Source organism: Triturus cristatus, chromosome 2_1 (assembly GCF_964204655.1).
Source record: "Triturus cristatus chromosome 2_1, aTriCri1.1, whole genome shotgun sequence".
NCBI lineage: Eukaryota > Metazoa > Chordata > Amphibia > Caudata > Salamandridae > Triturus > Triturus cristatus.
In genome coordinates, this window is record NC_140581.1 from 658,257,326 (window position 1) to 658,284,641 (window position 27,316).

General features: G+C 45.4%; 1 protein-coding gene across 2 annotated transcripts in view; it reads right to left on the reverse strand.

Moving 5' to 3' along the window:
- The window catches only part of FBXL17 (F-box and leucine rich repeat protein 17), a 1,841,864-nt gene that overhangs the window by 621,498 nt on the left and 1,193,050 nt on the right, over window positions 1-27,316 (reverse strand). For both annotated transcript variants that reach the window (XM_085632576.1, XM_085632577.1), the window contains exon 7: window positions 20,965-21,041. In XM_085632576.1, the coding sequence (XP_085488702.1) occupies window positions 20,965-21,041 (77 nt within the window). The remainder of the gene's footprint in view (window positions 1-20,964; window positions 21,042-27,316) is intronic.

The window sequence follows — 27,316 nt, forward strand, 5'->3', positions numbered from 1 at the left end:
ATAACCGGGGCGTTGGCACACATCGAGACACCCCAGGTTGCTAAAATGATTTGATGGGTTGGTACTCTGAAGAATCCTGTTGGTGTCTCTTTCGCTGAAGGGAATGAAGGTGCCCCATGAGGCATTGTTCTTTGTGCTCAGGCTGGTCGGTTCAAACTTCTCTGATAAGGCCTAAGGGGGCGCAGACCCCCCGGCTAGCAAAAGCGCCTTCCTGGAGTCAAGATCAATATTGATGAGTCTGGATTTCTCAGTAAAGAGGCGGCCAGATCATCGCATGAGGGTGGGTTGACCTCAGAAACCGAGCGGTTTGGTGTGTCCACCGATTGTTGTTTCACCAACTCAAAATGTTTCTTGGGGCGATTAGCGGCTCGATTAAGTTGGGATCTGAAGTAGTCGGCTTAGCGATCTTGATTTGTTTGTTATAGGAGCTCCTTATCGTTCTAAGGATTATTAGTTGGTCCGAGGATGGATTCGATTTCCAGGATCGTTCAACTGCCCTAAGATGGCGGCATTACCACAATACTTATATGTGCTGTAGAACACAGTGTCCAGAGCTAAATAAAAAAAATTAGATGGTCTTCCTGGAGTGGGCAGGAAAGAGAAGCCAAATCTGATTGCAAATTTTAAAATTAGATGTGGTGGTGGGATGGCTTGGGCTCCCTGACAGGGACCTGTCTTTTTTGGCTTGCTACTCTAGCACACAGCTAGATGGTGTGATGCAGGTAACAATTAGGTAAATCGCTTGCTAAGGAGGGGTCCAAGGTGCAGAGGACTTACCATATGGCGGGGGCTTAACAGTCTCCCCAATGTCCTTATATAATGCGCTGTGTGGTTCAGGCATGGAGGACAGTAGTGAAGGCTGTGTTCTGCAGACCTCCTTCATCGCACCATCTGTACTGGTTGCAACCCTATTTACGAATTGGTGCTCACATGTCCATGGCCTCCTGAAGGCGGGGGAAAGGGGTGCAAAGATTTGTACGAGGGAGGCAGATTCTTCACATATCATGAGGAGCAGGAGAGATTCTGGGAAAGGCCTGGAGAGTTTCTCCAATTTGCCATGCTGACTAAAACTCTGTACGAACTATGGACGGACTTTCATTTTGCCCCGCAAGAGAAAGCCACATTTGAGGTTCTCCTGGACATGGGGGCACCTCACAGATTGGTCTCCCGGCTGTACGGAACTCTACAGGCACACAGGGGCAAGCCTACAATGCCGGCCAGAGCCGAACGAGAGAGGGATATACAGGATCCCATGTGAGATGGGGACTAGTCCCAGGCATGTGCAAAAGTTCAGGAGGTGTCTAGCAATTCCTGATATAAATTAACCCACTTTTAAACCCTGCATATTATCTATGTGACCCATCGTGCCTCAGCAGAATGTTCCAGGCAAAGATAGACAGATGAGTAGCCAAGATGTGGCACTGCAGGAGCCAAATTCCTGCATATGATATGGGGGTGGGGGGAACGGGGACACTAACTTGGCGCCCTGGTGCGTCTGAAAGAGGAAACTGGTGTTAGGGTAGATGTCTGCATAAAGCACTGTCTTGTGGGTGTCGCCCCATGGCTGGCTAATAGCAATGTGCAGAATGAATTTGTACGCTCAGGGCTGGTACTGGTGAAAAGGTGGTAGTCCATCAGATGGATGGTACAGGTGGTTCCGACTGTACAGACTTGGGTTCGGGAAGTGACTGAATGGGCGTTGACAGAAGAGAGATGTATGTGGGCAGGCAGAACAGATGATAAAGTTGTGGAGGACTGCCTGAACTGAGCTGGATTGCACAGGAGATATTGGCATTGGAAGAGGTGAGAGCCTAACAGGGACACCAGAGAACATGGTTGATGGCTTAACATACTGGGGGGTTGGGCAAGGCGGATGGGGGAACACATTGGGTAGATGTGAATTTACCACAGAGATGAGTGGGAGTCACCAGGTGATTATACAGGCAGGGCTCTAGCCGGGTGGTGTATAAAATGGGTGTGGAGATTTCAGATGTAACCCTAGCACCACAACTTTGGGAACATAAATAGAGAAGTCTCTAAATGTTACATCCATTAATAACACTGCATATGAAGCACTAATTACATTGTTTATGTTCTGATGTGCTACCGTGTGTGTTCCAGCTCAATGTTGTGCGTTTGTATGATATCACATGATTAAAAATGCAAAAATAAAGATTTCAATATATAATGCGTGGGAAATCACAGAAACGTAGTCAAACCTATGTAACTATACTTATGAGATCTATCACAGAGCGTCAAATCAGTCCCAAACCTGGTAATGTTTGTCAACAATTTGACACAAATCTCTCAAACTTGGCAGAATCAATCCACCCTCCTATTCCCAAGTTATCCACAAGCCCTGATTCTTCTTCCACTAAATACTTTTGAATAGAGTGCCACAGCATGCATTCATTAACCAGATCCACTAGTTTCAAAGTCAATAAAGACCTGCCAAAGTCCTTGTAACTAATGATTCCATGTCTCACTTGAGCCTTAACGCAAACTTTGCGAAGTCTAATGACTAGGACTAATCAATGTTAATCCCCCATGATCCATCAGTGGCAATATGAAACCATACCACCATTGTCAGTCTTAGTAGCTGTGCTCACTGTAGATGCAATTCAGTCACTAACCAATATATCAAGTCCTCATCAATGCTCATGCATGGCCCCTACAATATTAATCCATGCTAGTGACCCTTATTGTTAATTTTCTACTAAATGTAGTCATCTCAAGACACTTCAACAAACCATTCCTGGCAGTTTTCTTATAACCTAGCTACTGGAAAAAATACTTTAGTGGCAACAGTAGACACATTCATCACGGTGTATTCCCAGCAGCAGGTTATACATCTCAACTTCTTTCACTCCTACATCTGTGCAGACCTAATATCTCGGTCAGTCCTTTTCTATTTAATCACTAAAGTTCACATTGAAAATGAATTGACGTCAATCCGATCTTGACCCAAAGCAAACCACTTTAAAATTACTACTAAGGAACTGAATGTGCAGGTTTACACTGTACAGCAATATTCCCAATGCGCACTAAATCTTAATTTTATTGAATTTTAACACTTGCTGAGCACAACATCAGAGCTTCTTGACATTAAATACATTCTTTTTCTGAGGTCCTCATTATTGACCTGACCTGATATAAATATACTTTGTGCCATACTTCCTCTCTGAACAGAATGTAAACACCTTAAGCATAACAGATGCATTTGCAACATCAATGTTGCGCGAACCTATTTCTACCCATGCCTGTACATCTGACAAATAAGCATAAAACAATCTTTATGGGGACTTATTCACAAAGACATTTTGGAGCAGGTAAAGTTGTACTCATACTTGCCCATAGACTTGCATGCCTTTGTGAACGGATCCCAAAACTACGAAAATGTTAATAAAATGGAAACTTACACACAATTCGTACAAACAGGAAGGACTGTCTTTTACTAATAGAGAGTTGGACATTTTGGGGTTTACAACTGGAGTGTCTCTCACATTGTTTTAACTTTATGCTTTCTTACTCTATATGTTGAAGAATTTTTTTGCTATATTTTAGCCTCTAATACCCTGACCTTTTCTCTCGACATATCTACATCCCACCAGGTACAATTAGGACTCACTTACCCTCCTCCTGCCTCACTCAGCATCCCTGTTCCTTCGCAGCTTGTGTTCTTTGGGCAAAGGGACCGAGCTCACGTGACAGGAAGCAGAGCACACTCACAGGGCTCTAGTTGCTATCGCACCACCTACTTCCCCCAGCTCCTGCCTATTTAGGACAGGAAAGGGCGAGGACGCGCAACGGACGCGTGCAGTGGCACGCCAAAGACAAGCCCGTCTGTGCCCGGCCGCGCCTGACCGCCACCATCTGTCAGGACCCCTGCCCCTTTCCTTCTTTTCCATCAGGGAACTGGACCAACCCTACCTGCTCTCAAATAATGGCCTCACACCGCTATTCTAACAGGGAACTCAAACAACTAAATGAGAAAGATGTGTTTAAAAACATACACTGTATTGCAAATTCCTCTATGCTAGCTTCCCACAGCGGATACCCTTTAAAGTGCAATCATAAGTTCACATTCCCCCAAAGGCACTCTCCCACTGGCTCCGTGGGGCAAGAACACAGTGGAACTTAACAAAGAACTACTGGGGTTTTATCTTAATGCATGATCCATCCCTAAACATGCACTCGAGGTTTGGAGTCTGCTGCACACAGAGAAGCCGGATATCTGTTTTATAACAGAGACATGGTTACACCCTACAGCCCTTCCAGACGTGGCAACAGCCTTTCCCCCTGAGCACAAGCTCATTAAACTAGATAGAATAAGAAAAGAGGGAATGGTCTAGAGATAGCTTTTGGTGCTTTTAGATTTGAGACACCAGGTAAGGGATGCTGGAGAGGCGCCCTTGTTTACAGAACCCATGGTCCGAAAACCAATTTCAGTAACTTCATTATTGAACTCATTGCCCGAAAAATACTTGCAGCAAATACATTTCTTCTCATTGGAGATTTCAATTTGCATGCAGACATATCCACTGATACAGACACCAGTCAGTTAATTACCAATCTCAACACACTAGGGCTAAGGCAAAGGGTGACTGGACCCACATACATTGCAGGACACACACTTGACCTTGAATTCACAAATAAAGCCAATGTCATGGTGGACCTCCCCTCCCTCTGATCTGGTCAGACCATAGTCTATTAAAATTACACAAACAAGCGGGAACATCTCAAGGAAAAAGGATCCCAGAACAGAAATCGACCAGGCTATGGAGAAAAATTAGCCATGTTTCCTTCTCCACCCATTTTAGTCCACCCCTTTTGGAAGATCTAGATAGCATAGACCTCACACTAGACATCTTGGAGAAAGCAATCACTCAGGCCCTGGACGTAATTGCACCGGTATCAAAGGTCATTCGCAAAGCTGTAAGGCCAAAACCTCAACTTCGTTCACAGACTCTCTGAAAACGGATAAGCAGGCAAACAGAAGAGTGAAACTTAAGTGGAGAGCAACAAAAGCGACAGAGCACAGAATAGCCTACAAACACACCCACAGACATTATTTAAATAACATCAAGGAAGCCAGGAAAACCTATATTGTCAACAGAATCGACAGGGCAGCCAACTCCCAAAAGGAACTATAGAGAATCATGAATTAATTTACTAATCCCTCACCTTGTCAGAGCGTCAGACCTTCCTCACATAACTGGGTAGACTAACTCTCCATCTTGTTTGACGAAAAATTAGACCACATTTATAAACCCAGGATAGTAGATCTAAATGTTGAGGACAGCTGCATGAACAGCACATTTTGATGAGTTTACTGAACTAACTCAGGAGGAGGTCGGAGTTGAACTTAACAGGATCAAATCAGGTTCCCCTAAAAATCTAGCTCCACCTCACATCTTGTTTATTCTGTCTCCTGCACTACTTAATAGTCTCACCTAGCTTTTTAATCTCTCTTTAAATCCGGAGACTGTTCCTTTCAAATGGAAATAAGCTATGGTTAAACCAATTCTAAAAAACAATCGGCAGATCCAAAAGAACTCAATAAATATCGGCCTATATCCCTGCTGACATACTTTGGGAAGGTAATTGAATCCCTGGTTAACAAACAACTAATGGCCTGTATAGAAAGCCATCAACTGTTTGATCCTTCCCAATCAGGTTTCAGGACCGGTTTCAACACTGAAACAGCCCTAGTGGAGGTAGTGGATAACATAAAACTCTCTTTAGATGATTGGCAGTCAGCAATGTTGGTCTTATTGGACTTATCAGCTGCCTTTGACACCATCTCTCACGCAATCTTAATACGGAGGCTAGAAGAGACTGGAGTAGCAGGTAAAGTCCCTAACTGGCTGAGAAACGTTTTAAAAGGACGTACCAGCATTGTTCAAATAGAATCCCTAGTCTCCCGTAGGGCAAGGGCTGACAAAAGGGCCCCCTAGGGATCAGCGCTTAGCCCCATCCTGTTTAACGCCTATGTAGCACCTCTGGCAAGGGTAATCAGAAAGTATGGCTTCTATGTAATCTCATATGCAGATGACACCCAGTTGATAATAACACTGGGACCTGACCCTGATGATACAAGAACCAGATTTATAAACTGTATGACTCATATAACCAACTGGATACAAGAAACTACCTACAGCTTTAATGCGTGCAAGACCGAAGTCATTCTATTTAATAAAGCACAAGAACTATGGTCAAATGACTTGTGGCTGACCAGCACGGCTCCTTGTCTATCTTAGGTACAAAATCTAGGCATAATAATAGATGACAAGCTGTCCACGAAGGACCACGTAAACCATACCCTGGCCACCTGCTATGGCATCATGAACATTTTTCCAAAGGATATCTCTGGAAGCCGGGAAAAACGTTGGTTCAGTGTTTGATATTTAGTCGTTTTGACTATGGTAATGCACTCATGGCTTCCCTTAACAAAGATCTATATACTCGACTCCAGGTGTTGCAGATCACCGCTGCCAGACTAGTGCTAAATCTTCCATCTCGGTCCTCCTCTGCACCCATCTTGAGATCCTTGCATTGGCTCCCGATCAGGAAACGTACTCATTTCAAACTTATGTGTCTCGCACACAAGTCCCTCTACGGAGTTGGGACAAGTTATCTAGCTAAGAAACTTAAGTGGTATTTACCAAAAAAGAATCTCAGGTCTGGAGGAAAACACCTTCTGAACCCCCCCCTTAGAGTTCGAACCACCAAAAACGGAGGTAGATCTTTCTCCCATCTAGCTCCTTAGCCATGGAACACGCTTCCAACACTTATCCGAGGCAGTACAGATAACAATTTGTTTACAAAACAACAGAAAACCTGGATGTTTTAATCCATCTTCCTATGTCTGGGACACTTCCTTAATCGATCCGCCAGAGCGCCATGAGACCCTTCGAGTGATATGTGCGCTTAATGAATGGTCCTAACATGACATAGGAATATAGGAGTATGTAAAGAGTACTCCTGTAGTAATGCCTCTTGCTCTCATAAAATTTTTTGAGAACCGGCTGCTATGTTTCTAACTTCCACCCACCCACAGTTACCCTATTACCTATACACACAGAGATGCTATACCAATAACAAAACAAGTACCAATTCCCACATCCTTACCCTCGCCGCAGCAATAGAATCTCCTTATAGATTTATCTCTAATGAGTTTGGCATTATTATTGTCACGTTTGAAAAACTTGCTGACAGCTTATGTGACAAAGGCAGGTCACAATATCATCGGGTTCGAGAATCAATGTTTTCACAGTTACAGGTAAGACCAAGATCTACCATACATTTCGTGGGACTGAGTTGCAGCACTGAATCACTTGTTTCTCTCGCACGCTGGTCCACTCTTTGTTTAAAGTGAACAAAATTCTGCTGTTCTGTTAATTGTGGGACCTCAAATTCAAAGCAAATTGCGGTACACATTTAAAGGTTAATAAAGCTGATAATCTAGCCAATTATTCCATTAAAGATACTTTGTCATGTCATATGACTCAAAAATTAGACACATGGTAGTCTGGCAGCTTTCCATAATTAAGAAAAATTGCTGCTGGAAAAATCATTCTGACAGCATAATATTGACACACTCCTATCTGTCCAGGGGGTGTCTGACAGAGAGGAATGGAAACTGAGAACTCAGTAACAGAGACTGCCACATAGTGTCTAACTGATACAAATGCCCTCAAAGAATCCAGTTGATTGTAAAAGCTGAAATTTTGACAATCACGTCTGGCTGAGCCAGAGAATTGACTTGTTACATGATATTAGTGTTTCGGATTGCTTAATAAGAACAGACAGTAACGTAGTACACATCACAAATGACATAATTTCTACTTAAGTGAGTTTAAGGGGAAAGACTACACTAGCAATTAAGCTGGAACTAACAGGTCTAGCGACAATCAGCAGTTAATACTCGCCAATATCTACCTACACCCACGGGATTAAAAGGCCTGTGCCAAACTGCTGGTTTCTGATTTATCAAGACTACTTGAAGAAGAGGCCACCTCGAATCTTATAGTATCAGGAGACTTTAACATGCTTCTAACAGGGTCTTACAAAAGAGAAAAAAGAGTGGAAGATCAGCTTCGGGTCTGGGGATTCCACATTAGGAAGTAAGCAAGTGTGGCAAGCAAACCAGCTCAGCAAAGGAGCTCCTCAGGGATCTGGAAAACTTGAGCCTGGTCGCGTTGAACAGGTGCTTCTTGGGAGCTTGCCCACCGGCAGCTACGGTTCACAGCACACTTGCAAATACAACACTTTCACGTCATACTCCCTGTTTAACAAAATAGTTGACTTTAGGATAGGAAGTTTAGACCACAGTGACCATTTACCACAAGAGATTACTCTGGATGCTTATGGCACTGCATCTACTGAGCAACCAGTCCGCTTAGGCTCGGTATTCACGACCAACCTGAGAAGAATTAAATGCAAAATGTCTAACTTGGAGAACTTCCTGTTCGAGGCAAAAAACCTGTGGGAGGAAAAAAAGGAGAACAAGAATGTGCTTGTAAGCAGGGCTAAATTTACTGAAAATCTTGGCACACTACACACAAAAGAAGAAGGGAGTGCTGTAACCAGAGCAGTCATGGCCCGACAAACGTCTTACTCTACACCGCTGAGCACGCAAGTCTACCTTCTAAGAGGAGCGCAAATAAAACAACTAAAGCAATTAAGGCAAGGAATAAACAAAGCAATATGAAAACTCCACCAGGCAGGGTCACACGTTAATCTCCAAGCCGAGCTAAGATTACTAAAAACTAGCAAGAAAAAACGTATCTGGGAAGCACGACGAGAAGCCACAGAAACAGCATGGGCCAAAATTCTCCACGATGCGAAAGTCAAAAACAGCGCCAACTTCTGGCACACAGTGAAGAGACTACAGAATGAATTCTCACGTCACTGAAGAGGAATGGTTTAAGTATATTTGGGATCACTTTAATAGTGGGCAAACAAACAACACACAGGAAGCTCTGGAGCACAGTAGGGCTGGCTTAGGGCCATCAAAGCAAGACACCGAGGCTGACCATGGATTTACGCCAAACCAAATTAAGAGCAGAATCGCCAAGGGCAGAACTGAGGGTGCACCAGGCCCCAATGGTATACCTCCAATTCTATACAAGCGAGACTCGGATTATTGAGCATCTGAACTCCTGCCACTCTTCTCGCACATTATGGAAACAGAAAAAATATCAGACTCCTGGAGGGGGTCTATTATCTCTCCGATATACAAGAAAGGCAGCAAAAACAACGCAGAAAACTATAGGCTGGTTGCATTAATAGATAATGACACCAAATTTTATGCAGGACTGCTGTTGGAAGAACTTACAGAATGGGCATCGGAAACGCCATTAATCCCGATTAATGAATCAGGCTATCAGAAAAGTATGGGTACATCGACAAACATACTGGCACTATCACTCCTAATACATGCTACCTAACATATCCAAAAATCGCAATACGTCTGCTTTATAGACTACTCGGCTGCCTTTGACAGCATCGATAGGAATAAACTCTGGGCCACACTTTCCAAAATGAAAATTATGAGTACACTTCTGAACAAGCTGATCTTACTTCATGCTGTCACCTGGATACAAATTAAGCTAGGCGCTGGAGAAAGCATATCACAGAGAATTCCGACAACCAAGGGGCTGAAGCAGGGTTGCGTGTTGGTACCAATCTTGTTCAACTTGTTTTTGGCAGACCTCTCGCCAGAACTGGACAAGTGCAACCACCATGCCCCAAACTTTGGAGGCTTTCCTCTTTCGAACTTACTCTATGCAGACGATTTGGTTCTGATTAGCCGCACTCCAATTGGTCTACAACACTTGTTAAATATCACAAGCAATTTCTCCAGCAGTAATGGACTACGCATAAACTTGGGAAAAACCAAAGTGATGGTTATCAACCGAAAAAACAAATCACATTACTTCCAATGGGAGCTGGAAGGGGCGCAACTCGATATTGTCAATGAATTCAAATACTTGGGCGTAATCTTAGACAATAAAGGCACGTTCCTTCCGCAAAAAGCATCTATAAAAGGCAAAGGAACTCTGATAGCAATCACACAAAAAAATATTAAACAAAAAATAAGTGGCCCAAGCTTCACCCCTTACTACAGGTAATTTGAGCAAAACTCCTCCCAACCATCACTTATGGAAGTGAGTGCCTTAGAGGGAGAGACGCCGACATCCTGGACAGGACGGTTAGAAAGGCAATGAGAATCATTTTTAATCTCCCACGGTATACATCACCAGCCCAAATCAGACTAGAGTTTGGCCTATCAAAACAACAGATAGCACGCAAGGGAGCATACTTGAAAAGCTGGCACAAAATAAAAGGAGCAGAGCCAGGGTCATTAAATGAATTTTTATGGAACAAACTTATCCGGAGAAAAGACAGTCCAGCTTTTACTTACCTAAAAGACTCCATGGACAGCTTGGCCCTAGAAGCTAATTGGGGCATGATTGGGGCCCACAAAACCTTCAAGGAGCTTGTCAACAAAACATTAAAAATATTGTTAGCTCTCGAGGACAAAGCCTCCCTTTCAGAAAGGGCACGCGGATGGTTTGTCGTCCAGAGCTACAACAGCTGCTCCCCACAACCCTATCTGGGCACTGGATTTACCAGGGCCAAAAAAGAAAAAATGTTGCACTTAAGGATGGGCATTTTACCAACACTGTTGCATTTACCCCTATGGAAACGGCCACAATCTATAATACTGTGTAGACTGTGTGCCGAGGTAAAGGAATACATTCTACACATTCTGTGTTCATGCAAATGTTTAGATAGGGAAAGAAGATCCGTACTAAAGCCTGCCTTCACAGATTACGGATAAGATCGTGTAGACAGGCAGTTAAGGCCTGCTTTGATGCAGAGGACATCCGGCTGGCCTGCTGTCTGGTTTGCTTCTTGGACGTGGCTGGAGCAAAACTAAAGACGGCGGAGAAGGAATAGAACATCATTATATCGGACAGCAATCTATAACCTCTTGAGCACATCTAAAAGACTACAGTGGCCTTATTAATAATGTTCTTTTCTAATAAAAGGAGAAAAAAAAAGACTTAGCTCAAGGATACATAGATTTGAAGAGCGTTTTAACTGGAAAAGTATTATCTGACTTTTAGTATTTTAAACCGATGGCTATAAGCGCTTAATCTTCTTCCCTACAATAAACTTGACTCAAAACAAATTATGTTCAAGAGAAGAACAACACTAACTAAGACCGTGCTCATAGGTAAACAGAACTTTTCTGTTTCCAATCGCTGACTGATTCCCTCCTTTTCCCTTACTAGTATTGATTTGTTGTGTTGTGGTACCTGATCAGGCGCCGGGACGCCCCTTGGCTGGGGCAGCTGTGCGCCTTATAAATACTATTAACATAACATAACATAACTGCTACAAGTGACTTTTTCTGATAGGACTGGAGAACGAAAAACGATGTGATAACAATGTGTATTTTAACTAGTCATATATATATTCCTCTTTTTTTCTCTTCTAAGGATTTTTTTATGCAAAGGTTTTTATTAACTAAGCATATAATAAATATTACTTACTTACTTACTAGCACATCTTTCACTATCACAAGAATAACTTTTTCCATGTATTGCATCCAAGCCTTAATGTGCACACCCTTAAACGTAAATAAATAGTACACTTTGTGTTTTTTTACCATTAATTAGAGTGTCTTAAACATTGATCTGTATGTATCCTCTCAGCTTTACTATAAGCGCCTCTATTATACAAACTTTTTTTCACCCCAAAAAACAATCTACATAGTGGAAACCAAATCCCTAAAAACAGGGATTTGGGTTTTACCTGATAATTGTATATGCTACTGTCATAGCTTTGAGTCAAAGATATAACTCAAGGAACAGCAGGTGCGTCAAACAAAAATATTAAAATAGGTTCCAGGAAAGGGTCTAAATTTGACAGACTTAACGAAGCAGTTTTGAAGCAAGAGACAATAATTAGAAAGATGCTAAAACGTCCAGGCTGCAAATAGATATAATAAGGGCTCAGAGACGTTGAATACAGTTAAACCTTCATGAAGCAAAACGGTGTCTTTTGAAGGTCACTGGAGAAAGCAGAAAGCCGTGAGAGCATTCAAGTACAAGTGGGGTCTACCCCCACAGCAGTACATTTCAAGAGCCTCATCCAAGACATGTTTATGGTGAGCCTAACACTAGCGACGTTGTTCTACCCACCAAACCACATCAAGTCTTTCAAGTTCTATTGGTACCCACAGTAAGACATAACTTGATTTTCCTTAGAAGAAAGTGCGATGCAAAGCACGGTATACTTGCTCAACTCTATAAATTAAAACTAAAAATATATCCTGGTATACAGAATTGCTTTGTCAAGGATTCTTCAAACATAAGAAGAAGCACATTACATCAAACAGCAAGCCATAACTGATTTGGCTAAAGGAAGAATACCAAATATGAGCATCACATCATGATAGAAGATGAATTACTTATTTATAGTAAGATTCCTGAAATGCTCAGTACACCCAGGGCCCACACAGCCCGTGAAAAGTCAACACCGAGATATAGCTAGAAGGGCTCTACCACCAGCAGGTCAATCCCCCAACAAACCAGTCCCATACCCACTTCAAACTCTCATGAAGAGGGCGAGGATAAAAAAATTTAACAAACACAAAGGTGGCTCTAGATTATGGAGTTATATTTTGAGGCAGTTTTCGTGTTGCCGCCGGGCCAAAACTATAACATGAGGGGCCTGGTCAGGTATTTAATGGCCTAGAGTGCCATCGTGTGTGGGAATCAGGGGACCAAGAGGAGGTCTCTTGGGTGACTCGTATATGTAAACCTGCTGCCCGTTCTCTACTGAGGATACCTTGCTCCCCAAGTGGTGCACTAGTGCCCACCCTCTTCGAGGCTTATCTTGAAAAGATGGACAGCAAGGCCTGGGGATTTGTGGGGAGGTGTAATAGGCAAGCCACCTGAACACCAAATCCGTTCACAAAGAAACGGCTAATGGCGCCCTGGTAAGACTGGGTCCAACAATCTTTTTTTCAATTGGTGGCTGGCTGCTTTTTTTTTTTTAAAGTAATAAATGTGGTATGATACAGAGTTGTTAAGCAGAAATACCCAACATTGAGGGTAAAGATGTGAAAGCAAAAAGTTTCAAACTGCTGTCAAACAGAACGGTCAAATATACTTGAAAAAATAAAACGTAAGGGCATTTTATTACATGATGTAGGTCTAGACTTCGGACATATAGATCAAATAAAAAAAGAATTGGAAATAATAAACAAGAACTCGCAAAGGCATGGGGCAAATGTAATTCGGATTGATTTTAAATGTAAAACTGTAAGTTATGTATAAAACTCTGACGTATACAATTGTTGGGAAGCATGATGCTCTATGGGTCCAGATGCTTACTTGATAGCAAACGTATAGGACAGGGTAAGCAGTTGGAAAACAGATAACCACGCTACAGGATGAACATTAAGAACAAGGTCCATTTCATAATGTGATAAAGTGTGAAAGTGAAACTTTTTGGTGCTATACATATGGGGCTGTTTTTCTAATTTCTCCACGAGAGGAAAAACAGACCAGATTTTTTATTTAACTTTTTGACAATTTGTGGAGAGATGGCTTAGCTGGGTCTCTTTTTACAGTATAATTGCTGTTGTTAAGTGGGGACCCTGAACATAATGTGTTGACATAAAACTGACCTTTCTGCCGAATGTTATGATATAATACATTGGAAATCCTGAATAGTCGGTAAATTGATGTCTAGAGAAAGACATATTGGCCATGCCTTCGAAAACAAGATCTGATTGAGCAGGTGGTAGTTATGTGCAAAGTTTTGTTAGAACTCAATAGGGCCAGTTCCGAAAGGTAGTCATGAGAAGGATTCGTTTAGTATTACTACTATAATACTGATTCACGTACTCTTAATTGCCTTTGTGATTGGCCCCATATATCTTAAAACTGGACTATTCAAGCAATGTTCATATATAATTAAACAAACAGAAAGGACGGTGCCTTTCTTTTTATTAATAAGAAATTGGACAATATCGGGGCCAATTCAGAAATGTATTTACAAGTATGTCAAGAAGTAACCCTGTAATACTACTTTCTGTACCCTTGTGGCTTTTATATGTTAAACCTTATTAGACCAATGCCTTCATTAAATGTCCTTAGCTGCAGTCGGAACTAGCTACCATTTAGGTCGAGCCCTATGATGTTTGGACCCTCTTTGATTTGCTTATGTTGTGCAATCAATGGAAGGGACCTTACAGGACGTGACATCGTTCCATCTCTACCTTGCCTGCATACAACACAGGGCTCGCTGCCTTCACTTGCATTCTGCCCAGCAGGTACATCACAAGGTTGACAGTACACGGGAAGAGTAAGCAGAGCACAGACATTGAGAAACGCGTTTTAGAGGTCCCAGGGATCAGTAAGCAAAAGTGGCGTAGTGAGAGCAGCAGGCAGAGATTACTAAGGAAGCAATTGACAGAGTTCAGGCAGATGGCCATAATGAAGAGGTAGGAAGTGAACTGCATGCAGAGGTCAGGCAGGGAGCAGGCGACAGAAGACTCTATGGGGACAGACGTCATCTCAATCAGGGAACAACGGGGAGAGTGCAAGTAGTGCTTCGAAATGCCTGTGTATACTGCAACACATGTAAACGACTGCAATGAACCATGCAGAAAACTCCTCAAAAATACACCTGTACTTTTGTGACATATAATGGGCGTACTCAATGGGTGTGTTCCTGACCCAGACAGGGTGTATCTGGTTCATAGTCGATTAAAACATCTAGAGGGACCCAGTTTACAGACACATTCAACTAAGGGTGAGGTCCTATGACGTGCCACCCCACACCGCCAGGCTGTGCCATGTGAACTGGAAGGTACACCCCACATGAGGTAGTTTATCCCCAAGCCATAATCAATACAGCGATAGCCAGCTAAACGGGCAGTGGAGCTCAATACAATGGGCAGCCCAGACATTGGGAGGGAGAAATTTCATCAGCACCAGACTTTTTAAACTAGTGGGCATTCTATAACGATGGCCTGCAGAATTGTTACAAACTTGACACTGATGCTTCTTTCCCTCATCGGGCTGAGATGAGGTCCAGTGGTGTTTCCATTTATGAGAGATGTGTTTTGGGAACACAACCCAATAAAAACATCTAGAGGCAATTGCATCCGTTGTGGGTGCTAGTTAAATTGTTACTATGGGGAGGACTAGCCTTTGTTGCGGGCAAGCCTTGCCCTGGGAGGCGGACTGGGGCGCAGGGACCTGTCTGCATCCAGCTCAAGTAGCAGTCTCCCTCCAACCAGACTGATAGCCTTTGATGGACCTGGCATCATTGTCATGGTTCTCCCCCAACTTATTACTTTCAATCCTCCTGTTTTGCTGACTTTATTTTTACTGGCTTTAGACTCTGCGCACTTTACCACTGCTAACCAGTGCTCAAGTGCTTGTGCTCTCTTCTTAAAACATGGTAGAATTAGCTTACACCCAAATTGGCACATTTAATTTACCTGCGAGTCCCTCGTAAAGTGGTACTGCATATACTCCGGCTTGTAAATTAAATGCTACTAGTGGGCCTGCAGCACTGATTGTGCCACCCACTCAGGTAGCCCTTTAGACATGTCTCAGGTTTGCCATTGCAGCCTGTGTGTGCAGTTTTAAACCTGCCTTAAACCTTGCTTTTTAATACATATACGTTGCCCCAAGGGTAGGCCCTGAACAGCCCTGACGGCAGGGTGCAGTTTATTTAAAAAGAAGGACATGTACCTTCAAGTTTTACATGTCCTGGTAGTTAAAAACTCTTCAAATTATTTTTGTCCTAACCATTTGGTACCTGCAGCCCGATGGGTCACATGATTGGAGTAACTGGCAGTTAGTCTCGTGTATTGCTCCCAGACAGTGAGACAAAGGGAAGACAGGACTTGGCAGGATGGAGGAGTGGTCACTTACCCCACTTGCACATCACAAAGGCTCTGCCTGAGCTGTCTCACAAAGGGTTTGTCACTGGTCTATTGTGACCCCAGACAGACGGGGGCCAGGACATCAAGGAAGGAGATGCCCAACACCTCAGGGGGGTGGAAACCACTAGAAACTTCCTTCACTTCAAAGTGCGCACCAGGTATACATTTTGAACCTCAGACCTAAACTCTTCAGGACACTTCTGGACTCTGTCAGGAAGGACTGCTGTGCTGCTGAAAGGACTGCCACTCTGCTGGACTGCTGCTCTGAAGGACTGCTGCCCTGCTGTGCTGACCTGCTGCCTGCTGTCCTTTTACCTGGGTGAGAAGGACTGGACCTGTATCTGTTGTACCCAGGAATCCAGAGTGACTAAAGAGTTAGTTGACTGGCCTCCTGACTACACCCTCAGGGACAGAAGGCTTGAACAACCTTGAACCAAGTACCTGAGTGCAAGCCCATTTGTGGATCCAGCAGAACCAACTCATCTCCTCTGCTGCGTGGTGCAACCCCTAGCAGAATTGACTAATCGCCTCTGCTGCACGGACTTTCCCAGCAGAGGGACTTTGCATCGAAGCCCTACTGGAACAGCCACTGCGTGACACATCCCCAACGCAGTCCCTTGCATCGCAAGCCTCTCCTCGACGGAAGCCTTGACAATGAAGCATGACTCCCCATCGCAAGCACTGCTGCTTCTTTGGAACCGGCCGGTGTGCAATGCATCCTCAAGGCAGGATTTTGCTTCGCAAAACCCCTCATCAACGGCCTTCTCGACGGCAACACAGGACCTCACATTACAGCTCCTCAGAACAGATCCTGTGTGACGCATCTCCTACCAGGACCTCGCATCGCCTCAGCTACGTGATGTAGCCCCGACACGGCACTCCGCAACTCTCTGCAACTAGGATTTAAGGCAATCTTGTTCAGTGGGGATAGCTGGGTCCCTGTAGCCGGCCCGCACTCCATGGCAATCTGCCTGCATTTTTTACTTTTTCCTAGTCTAACACAACCAGATATCCAAAGTTAGAGCTTTGTTTTTCTTGGCACGGTTTCTCACTGAAAAAAATTAAATTGCATATCTCTGGTTCTACTGATTGGATGTTTGTAATTTTGGTCTTGATTTATTTATGACAATTTACTCTAAGTTTCCAAATTGCTGTGAGATTTTTCTTGCATTGAGTTTTTCACTTTATTATTGTTTGAAGTTCTACACAAATACTTTTAGACATTGCCTCTAAGATAAGCCTGACTGCTTTGTGCCAAGCTACTAGAAGGTTAAGCACAGTTTAATTTGGGGTTGGGTTGTGCCTCACCCTGACATGGATTGTGGTTGCTTCTTGACCGAGGGCTCAAACCCCCAGTCAACCAACTGCCTAATTTCACACCGTGCCCCTATGCCTATTGGTCTGTGTGCATGGGTACCTGTATCTATGTTGTTTGGGTGCACTGATAATTTTAGTCTTGCATGTTTTTGTGTATTCAAATGCCTACAGATATTCCGCTCGTTCAACAGATGTACATGTGTACCACACCCCACCTGTGCTTGCCCCTATACCAGTGGCGGCTCATCCGCTAAAGCAGAGGAGCTTCGCCCCACTGCTTTTTAGCAGTGTAAATAAAGGAATCATAAAATGATAAGAAACGGTTATTAGCATTTTATGTTTCCCTGCTGCGGCAGCTCAGTGGGCGGGGCTGCTCTGCTCTCAGAGCAGGGCAGGGGAGGAGTGGTATGTCAACACCAAGTGCACATGAATGCTTGGCCGGCCTCCTTGGGCGGCTAAACATTCATGCACACTTTGCATGTTCTCCACACTGGCTGCATTACAGCCTGGGAGGAGATCATGCCCAGGTCCCCTAGTCCCAGTCTGGGTGCCGAACCACGGCACTCAGACCAATCACAAAGGTGCATTGCAGCGTTGTGATTGGCTATGGGGAGCCTGGGAGCCGGGCGCTTCCTGCATTCCTGTTCTGGCCTGAAGAGACAACAGAGGAGAGATGAGGAGGGACACGGCAATCAGGTGAGTTTTTTTTGTTTGTTTTTTTAACACCACCCCCTCGTCCCCGATCCGTGCAGACCGCCACTGCCCCATACAGAAGTCAAATCAATTGGCATTGTCAGTACTTGTTTTTATTGGGTTGAACACCTTAGTTCATGTGCACGGATACCTCCATTTTTCTTTCTGATTCTTCCTTTTCCAGACAACCTAGAAAACCCGCCATTGCATACTTTTTGGGATGAATATAAAAGTGGAGAAAATAGACGTGCTTTTGAAGAGAAGAAAAAAAGTAATGTAAGATATAAATTGACACTGATTGGAAAGAAACAGTACAAAGCTAAAGTTATGACAACCGAACCAAAAGATTTTTTTCGTGAGAGACAACGGAAGCACGATCATGTGTCCTCAGTCCAACTATCAACGGTCGACGTTAAACGCTGGTAGAAAATGGACTTTCTCTACAATGACGAATGCCACTCTTCGACAAAACCTTTCCACCAAAAAAGATTACCATGTAGAATCTGTCCTTTGTGCGCGAGCTGCACCAGGGCACTTTTTAAAGCTCTTTTATAAACCATTGCCAAATACGCTGGTAATCCAGAATTAGGGCGGAAAATTGAAGAGACAGCCACGCAATTCTGTACAAGAGCGATGCCTTTCCACCCCGCGGCACGCCACATCTTCTCATCAACATAATCCATTTGACAATCATCACCTCGCAGCTGAGGAAAGTCCAGCTCTCTTTACAGACCCGGGCCTATGGAAATACGACCCTATTGTGTTCTTTTGGAGAGCAACTTTCTGTAAAACTGGCCCCTGCAGTTCCCTTTATTTATTTCCTACAAATAAATAAACACACATTCTCATTAATACGTTTCAGGAGGTTCGATGGAAGGCTAAACAACAAACTAACTTCTGGTTACAACCACGCCAGTGGGCCACCACAGGTTTTTGGGGAAGAAGGGGATAGCACAGACCACTGACACCAGGATTTGAGTGAAAAAGGCCGCTTTATTGAAAAAGGTGCACCTTCCAACACAACCTAGGCCTTTGCCTCACAAAACTAAAACCTCACTATACAGTTAAATCAGCTATCTTAAAACCACCCCCCTCCCCTAAACTTCTCCCTCCCCCACATGAACTTGATACAGTAACATTCTACCCGCTCCATATCTGTTTAAATGTAACTGTGCCCTTTAAACTACCCTCGCCCTTTACTACAACTATGAACCCCTACTCAAGTAGACCTCCTACATAACCTTGAACTTCCTGTGACCTCCAGGCATGAACTAAACTAACCATTCCCTTTGAGCCTGAGTTGGCGCTGTCAACAAGAATAAACTTCCTTAAACTATGGCAACTTCTCTGCCAACCGCCCTAAGCACCTGCTTCAAACGACAACCCTAAACAAACAACCACAACCCTAGCAAGCCCCAAGCACCATCCAAACCCCTCCTAGACCACGGACACAATGGGGACGGGAGGGTGGGGAAATTCTAAATTCCCTACGTGCCAGCCACCGTGTTGCCACTAAAATGGTGGCTGGCACCACAAAATGCCCAGTTTTATATCCCAGGGCAGCCTTCCTAGCCCAAAGGCAGCCCAAATCCCCATTGAGCTACATCTGTAGCCCAAACCCAGCCCAAACCCCGCTTCCCCAAACACCCCCGGGGCAGACTTCCCTGCGGTCCGCTGCCCCCCCAAGTCCCCCACATCAAACAGCGCCTGTAAAGGTGCCCATGATGGTGGCTCAGAGACAATACTTCATCTTCAGCTAGGGCAGATCTAAGAGTCCGGTACCTTTCGCTCGAAAAGGGGCTGCTGGTTTGTTGCATGTGGGCAAAATCCCCAAAAACATTTGGGTACTAAATACATTAGCCAAAGTAATATTTACGTTTTTACTGTTTGCTACAAAAATACATAATATTATAATTTTATTTCGGGGTTCTACATTACATGTACTGAATTAGCAAATGCTTTCATCGTGTTGGTGTGACTTAACATTGCCTGTACCTTCTTTAGCGTGAACCAATAAGGCCTTAATACAACGTGTTAAGCTAGTATGCAGGCGTTATTTTCTGCACGTTGCATCTAGTAAGAGGCGCAACTAGAGCCATATTTGGGGGGGCTAAGAAATGCTTTCGGGGGTAGGGGGCTCACTTTGGCACGTAACAGCGGCGTGGCGTACAAGATTAAGTTCCTTTTTGACACGGGCGGTGCATCCCATGAAACACACACCAGCCACATTCTACTGAAGTAAAGCGTGCTGTGTGTGTGCGCGTGCCAAGGCATTAAGTACTCCATCAAGTACTCTAATCTCACTTCAAATTGCTCAAAGATCAATTAAGCAAGGAAACCATGGCAATGAATCCTGCAGACATTAAAATCTGCCCGACATACCTGCATTTGGAGCAGCACTTAGCCCTTGAACTATAGCACAAAGTCTGCTTGTATGTACACTTACACCAGAAAAATACACATTTAAAATCATTAAATCATTAACAACGTCGGTGTGCAGTTGTTTCAGTTGTTTTCGGCAGTGAGGTTCTCAGTTCTTGAGTTTTGCTTACATTCTATAGGCTTGCTCAAACACTTTATAATACAGCTGAACACCAAAGACTGCCCTTCCAAACATACAATGAGTGTTTCTTTCATTTCCATGCCTTGGAATGCTAGTTATCAAACAGGACGCTGAATGCAATGGTAATCTCTTTGTGCAGATGTGATTGGTAAGATTCCATCTATATATACTTCAGACCAGGCCATGCTGAGCTGGCACCAAACACCCACAAACATGTCCTTTCCAGGACAGAAAGCTACACAAAGAAATGGTCCTCAGTGCAAACATGCACGCGAGCTGGCAGTAAAGAAAAGATGCTTGTCACGTGGTGCTCCAGGCCGAGAAGAGGAGGCTCCAGACTGACAGGCGAGGAGTCAAAGTCGACAAGGGTCTATATCATAACAAGGGAAGAGGCAAAAGTACATACCGTAGTCCGTGATGTTACACGACACTAAATACAGCTCCTTCAGGTTGTGTCCCTCCTTCGCAATAACTTCTACACACCTTGAATACAAAAATGAAAAACAGGCATCAGTTTAAGGAACGTATAAAGAATTCGACAACTGTTAGACAATTGTTAGCAACAGCTATCATGTTGTCCGGTAGATAATGCTGTGGCTCGTATATTCAGCGAATTACATGCTCCATGGCATAACATTGCTAGATCATGCTACTCCAAAATCTTCTTAAGAGAATTAGGAAGAGAAGCCTGGCCCTTCCTGGTATAATTTACCAATACTTTTAATTAAGACTGGGTAAGGATGCCCTTATCGGAAACACGCCTGGCTGTTGTTAAGCCATCAGTAGAGTTATGTTCCCTATCATTTAAAGGTGTCAAGTTTTAGGAAGGGCTAATGAGATTTTTCAAGCAGACACTATCCCGGTCCCATAAGGAAAATTAGTGGAGTTCTTGTACCTGATAATATATTGTGTGATCAATACTCACGGCTATTAATGCTCGTTTTAATTGGGTAGCAGTATTCGTTTTTTTTCTATCTTTTAACATGTGCCCATAATCTTTTCTGATGTAAAGCCAGGTCACTAAACACTTGAAAAAGTAATGTATTAACCTATATACATTTTATTCACTGCCTTCTTTAAGCATCTCAGCAGTTGTAAATGTCTTCTATAATATTACCCTATTGGCTTCATCCTAATGACACCTTTGCTATATCAAACCTCTTACTGTGGTGTAGCAACAGAGTCAGGAGTATGGGAGGGTTGCTATTTGACCATTAATGGCATCCGCCACCTGATGCCAGGCTGAAGTACTGCTGGCTATGCTCTTGTTCTGTGACTGAAGTGTGTTTCCACACAAATGGTTCAGGGGGAGCACTGCACCGTGGTAGGCCCCTCCTTTTTCCTGCATAATGGCCTGGTTCCCTCATTCCACTAACAGCCTGTCGGCAAGTGCTATTATTCCCCAAACTCAGAGACGTTTGAGGATTCAGAGCTCAATCACACATGGCTATCTGGTGATTGAAATAATCACTAGATGGTAAATAACCAAGCTGATAGCTGGACCGTAACAAGGTCTCTTCAGTATCTGTGCAATGTATCACACCATTGTCCGTCCAGCGACTATCACGTCCATGAACTCTAAGAAAAGATTTAAGATTGTTATCTAGAGGAAGAAACCCAATTTGTCAACAAAATACAAGCCAAAATATTGCAAAAATATCACAGACCTTATATATTTTTTTTTGGGACCCTTATATCTGGAGGGAAATGCTCTGAGTTTTCTACAACCAAGAGTTCATATCTTCAAGGCAATTTCAAACTTGAGGTAATAGGCACACTAATTTCCAGTAGAAAAATAACACCACTATGTTGAATCTTAAGATAACCCTGCTTCACTTAGTGGAACCGCCACAGCACAGGCACTAATAAACATTTCTTTGACTAGGGAGCCACTCAAGAATGAGCACCACTCACCTTTCCGGACCAATCAAAAACCACTAACACAAGAGTCACCTTTTGGAGTATATAGACCCAGAGCAACCCAAACAGACCCATATTATGATTTCTTCTCTGGTATAAACCCCCAAAGTGAACATTCCGGCTGATCCTATCAGACCAAAGACCCCAGAAGACCCATAGACAGACAGTCATGCTAACTCTTCCAAAATCATGAACTAACAATGTTTTCATCTAAGTGGCATTCATCAACAATCTCTCTGCCGAAAAACACTCTGGAGATACAAGACGTAATCATTTTGTTTTGTTTTCTGCTTTCTGCCAGTTTTTTCGCTTTACCCCTCCAGCGTTCCAGCCTTCCTTCCTCCCTCCCTCCCACCGCTGCATCCTCGCCCCCCTCGCTCGCCCATTCGTTCCCGCTCCCTGCCTCCCAGTTGCTCCTCCCTCCCACCTCCCCTTCTTATGGCGGCCGCTGCGCGGTGAGGAGAGCGACCCTTGACCCTGTCCCAGGCAGGTCGCTCCCCACGCCGCACAGCTCCACCTGCATGTGCCCGTGTCCCTGACCTCGCTGCTGCCGCCAGTTCGAGGCCCTCCTCCATAGGTCTCTGTGTGCTCGCTCTGCCCCTTTTAGCTTCACTTGTCTGATGGTGTATTTTCATCTGTGTTATTCTGCTGTGTAGTAATCTGTGCTGCTGCTGCTTTCCATTTTGTTTTGTTTTCTGCTTTCTGTCCGTTTTTTCGATGTACCCCTCCAGCATTCCAGCCTTCCTTCCCTTTCCCGCCGCTGCATCCCCTGCGGCCCCGCCCCCTCGCTCCCGCTCCCCGCCTCCCAGCTGCTCCTCCCTCCCACCTCCCCTTCTTATGGCGGCCGTTACACGGCGCGCCAAAGGCAAGCCCATCTGCGCCTGGACCGCGCCCAGCGCCAGACCCCCTGGCCCCCGTGAGCCCCTCGACACCAGACGCTACTATGACACCAACATCCTCCACGCACTCAACACCGGCAAATCCAACACCTGCTTCCAGGCCGCCCGAGGCGCACCCACGGACCCTTCACCTGCCGAAACTGCAGCTTCACCAGCCAGCAAACACCTGCACTTTCTGCCCCTCCCCACCAAGGCAGGCCACAACCACCTCAGATGCATACTGCTCAACACCCGCTCCATCCACAGGCATGTCGTCGAACTATGGGACCTGCTCGACTCATCCTCCCCGGACGTGGCTTTCCTGACGGAGACCTGGATGAACACCTCATCGGCACCCTACGTTGCCATAGCCATCCCAGATGGCTACAAGATCACCCGCTGGGACCGCACCATCAGACCGAGAGGAAGAATCACCATCGTCCACAGAAAACCTCAGAATCTCAACCAGCACCGAAGACACCCTCAGCACCGCCGAACACCTGCACTTCCAGATCCGCATCGATCCCAACACCACCCTCAAAGGAATGCTTGTTTACAGACCCCCCAGACCCCGGCCACAGTTCAGCGACTCCATCACCGACATCATCAGCTCACATGCCTTGGCCTCCACAGACTACATCCTCCTCGGAGACCTGAACTTCCACCTCGAGAACACCGACGACAGCAACTCCATCACACTGCTGGACAACCTCGCCAACCTCGGCCTCAAACAGCTCGTCACAACACCCACCCACTCCGCCGGACACACGCTCGACCCCATTTTCTCCACCAGCAACCTCGTCACCTTCAGCCACACCACCGAACTCCATTGGACTGACCACCGCTGCATCCACTTCTCCTTCGAGAAAACCACTGCACACAACCACCAGCAAAAAATCCCCCACCGAAGCTGGAACAAGGTCACCGAAGACCAGCTAATCACCACCCTCGCCCGAGACCCACATACCGACCACACCGACACCGACACAGCTGCCCGCAACCTCAGGCAATGGATCGAAGACTGCGCCAACACTCTTGCCCCAATAAAGAAACCCTTAAACAGACGCATCGACAGAAGGGCCATCTGGTTTACTGCTGACCGCCAGGCATCCAAGCAGGCCTGCCGAAGACTCGAGAAGAAATGGCGCCACAAGCAAACACCTGACAACCAAGCAGCCCTCAAGAACGCCAACTGCAGACACCGCCAACTCATTCAAACCGCCAAAAGGACCTCCTTCAAGGAACGCATCGACAACAACGCACACAACAGCAAAGAGCTCTTCAACATCGTGAAGGAATTCACCAACCCCAGCTCCAGCTCCAACGACATCCCGCTGTCACAAGACCTCTGCCACTCTCTAGCCACCTTCTTCTACTGCAAGATCGCAGACATTGACGACAGCTTCAACACCCAGACCCCCACGTCAGTCACCGACACCCTGAACTCACCGCCCCCCAGTCTCACCGTCCGCCTGATCTCCTGGAAACACATCAACAACGAAGACACCATCAAGACCACGAACACCATCCACCCCGGCTCACCATCATACCCCTGCCCCCACAACATCTTCAACAAAGTGAGCTCTATCAGCGCACCCCAACTCCGGAAGATCTTCAACAGCTCATTCGAGACCGCCACCTTCCCAGACAGCTGGAAACACGCAGAGATCAACGCCCTACTCAAGAAACCCAAGGCAGACCCAAAGGACCCCAAGAACTTCCGTCCCATCTCCCAGCTCCCATTCCCAGCGAAAGTCATCGAAGGGATCGTCAACAGACAACTGACCCAATTCCTCGAAGAAAACAACACCCTGGACTCGTCCCAATCCGGATTCCGCAGCAACCACAGCACTGAAACCGCCCTCATCACCGCCACCGACGACATCAGGGCCCTGCTGGACAACGGCGAAACCGCGTCCCACATCCTCCTGGACCTCTCGTCCGCCTTTGACACAGTCTGCCACTACACCCTACACACACGCCTCGACATCGCAGGGATCTGCGACAAGGCCTTGGACTGGATCACCTCCTTCCTAACCGATAGAACCCAGAGAGTCCGCCTGCCTCTATTCTGATCTGAAGCCACCAAGATCACCTGCGGCGTACCCTAAGGGTCATCCCTCAGCCCAACCCTCTTCAACGTCTACATGACACCACTCGCCAACATCGTTCGATCACAAAACCTCAACATCATCTCATATGCCGACAACACCCAGCTGATCCTCTCCCTCACCAAAGACCCCGCCACCGCCAAAATCAACTTCCACGAAGGAATGAAGGCTGTCGCCAAATGGACGAAGAGCAGTCGCCTGAAACTGAACTCGGACAAGATGGAGGTCCTCATCCTCTGCTCCACCCTCTCCGCCTGGGACGACTCCGTGTGGCCGGCCTCGCTGGGAACTGCGCCAAAACCCACCGACCATGCACGCAACCTGGGGTTCATCCTGGACTCATCTCTATCAATGACCCAGCAAGACAACGCCGTCTCCTCCTCCTGCTTTAACACCCTCTGCATGCTTCGCAAGATCTACAGATGGATCCCCACCGGAACCAGAAGGACGGTCACAGCAGGCTGGACTACGGCAACGCCCTCTACGCAGGAACCACGGCCAAACTCCAGAAGAGATTCCAACGCATACAGAACACCTCCGCACGCCTCATCCGCAACATCCCCCGCCACAGCCACATCACTGCCCACCTGAGGGACCTGCACTGGCTCCCCGTCAACAAGAGGATCACTTTCAAGCTCCTCACCCACGATCACAAGGCACTCCACGACGCTGGACCAGCATACCTCAACAAGTGATTCACCTTTTACACCCCCAACCACCAGCTCGGCTCTGCTGACCTCGCCCTCGCCACCGTCCAATGCATCCACCAAACGTCCACCGGCGGCAGATCCTTCTACCACTTCGCCGCCAAGACATGGAACACCCTCCCCATCCACCTGCGACAGACCCAGGACCTGCTGACCTTCAGGAGACTTCTCAAGACCTGGTTGTTCGAACAGTAGCAGCCTCCCACCCCCCCAGCGCCTTGAGACCCTCACAGGTGAGTAGCGAGCTCTACAAATGATTGATTGATTGATCAGCAGTGACTGTCTAACAAACATTTTCCGCAGATAGCACAGTAACAGTTTTTGATGGGTTGATGCAACCAAACTTCAAAGTGCTCATCCAGAGAATACAAAAAAGGGGGGAAGCTGTTGCTTTCATCTCAAACTCAGGGACTGAATATATAATTAAAACATATAACTTCTCAGTGTACTTACTATCAAGCCACCCAGCTTATTGGTTGTTGCAGATATTTAGCACCCACCAGTACACTACTTGAGTTCGCCACAATCACCTTAATTTTGCAATCTTTGGCTTAGAAAGTAATAATGGGATATTTTAACCAAATGGTCAATAGCCCAACCAGCTCAATAAATCACACGTTTGGTTTAGTGTACTACCACAGCATTAAAAATATGAATCTACAGTGCTTGATTTGTAAAAAAATCAATATAATAATAATAAATAAGTGCCAGGGCCCTTATCAGGAGGACACTGCAGCTTGCTGCATCCTTTGCCCCTGCCAGCGCTGCCAATGACAGCACCAACACAACTACTATCCGTCGCACTCTTACAAGCATGACAATTGAGACTGTTCAAGGCCCCCAAAGCTATAAGAATGGCTTGGGTGGCAGGTATTAGTAATTGTTAATGTAAATTGAATTAAAAAACAGCTGTTGTTGTGCTCATACCTAACTGAGGCAGACAGCACCTCCATGTGGTAGACTGTTTTATGCATTGGTGCTAACAATTAAGTGCCAGTGCCCAGCTCTGGAAACCACCGGCTCTATTTAGCAGTGATTCTACCCCAGAGCTAGTTAGATCACAAACTCCTTTTGACAGAAATACCTGATGCACCAACCTCGCTCCCAACACAAGTTAAACAAAATAAAAGAACAACATGTCA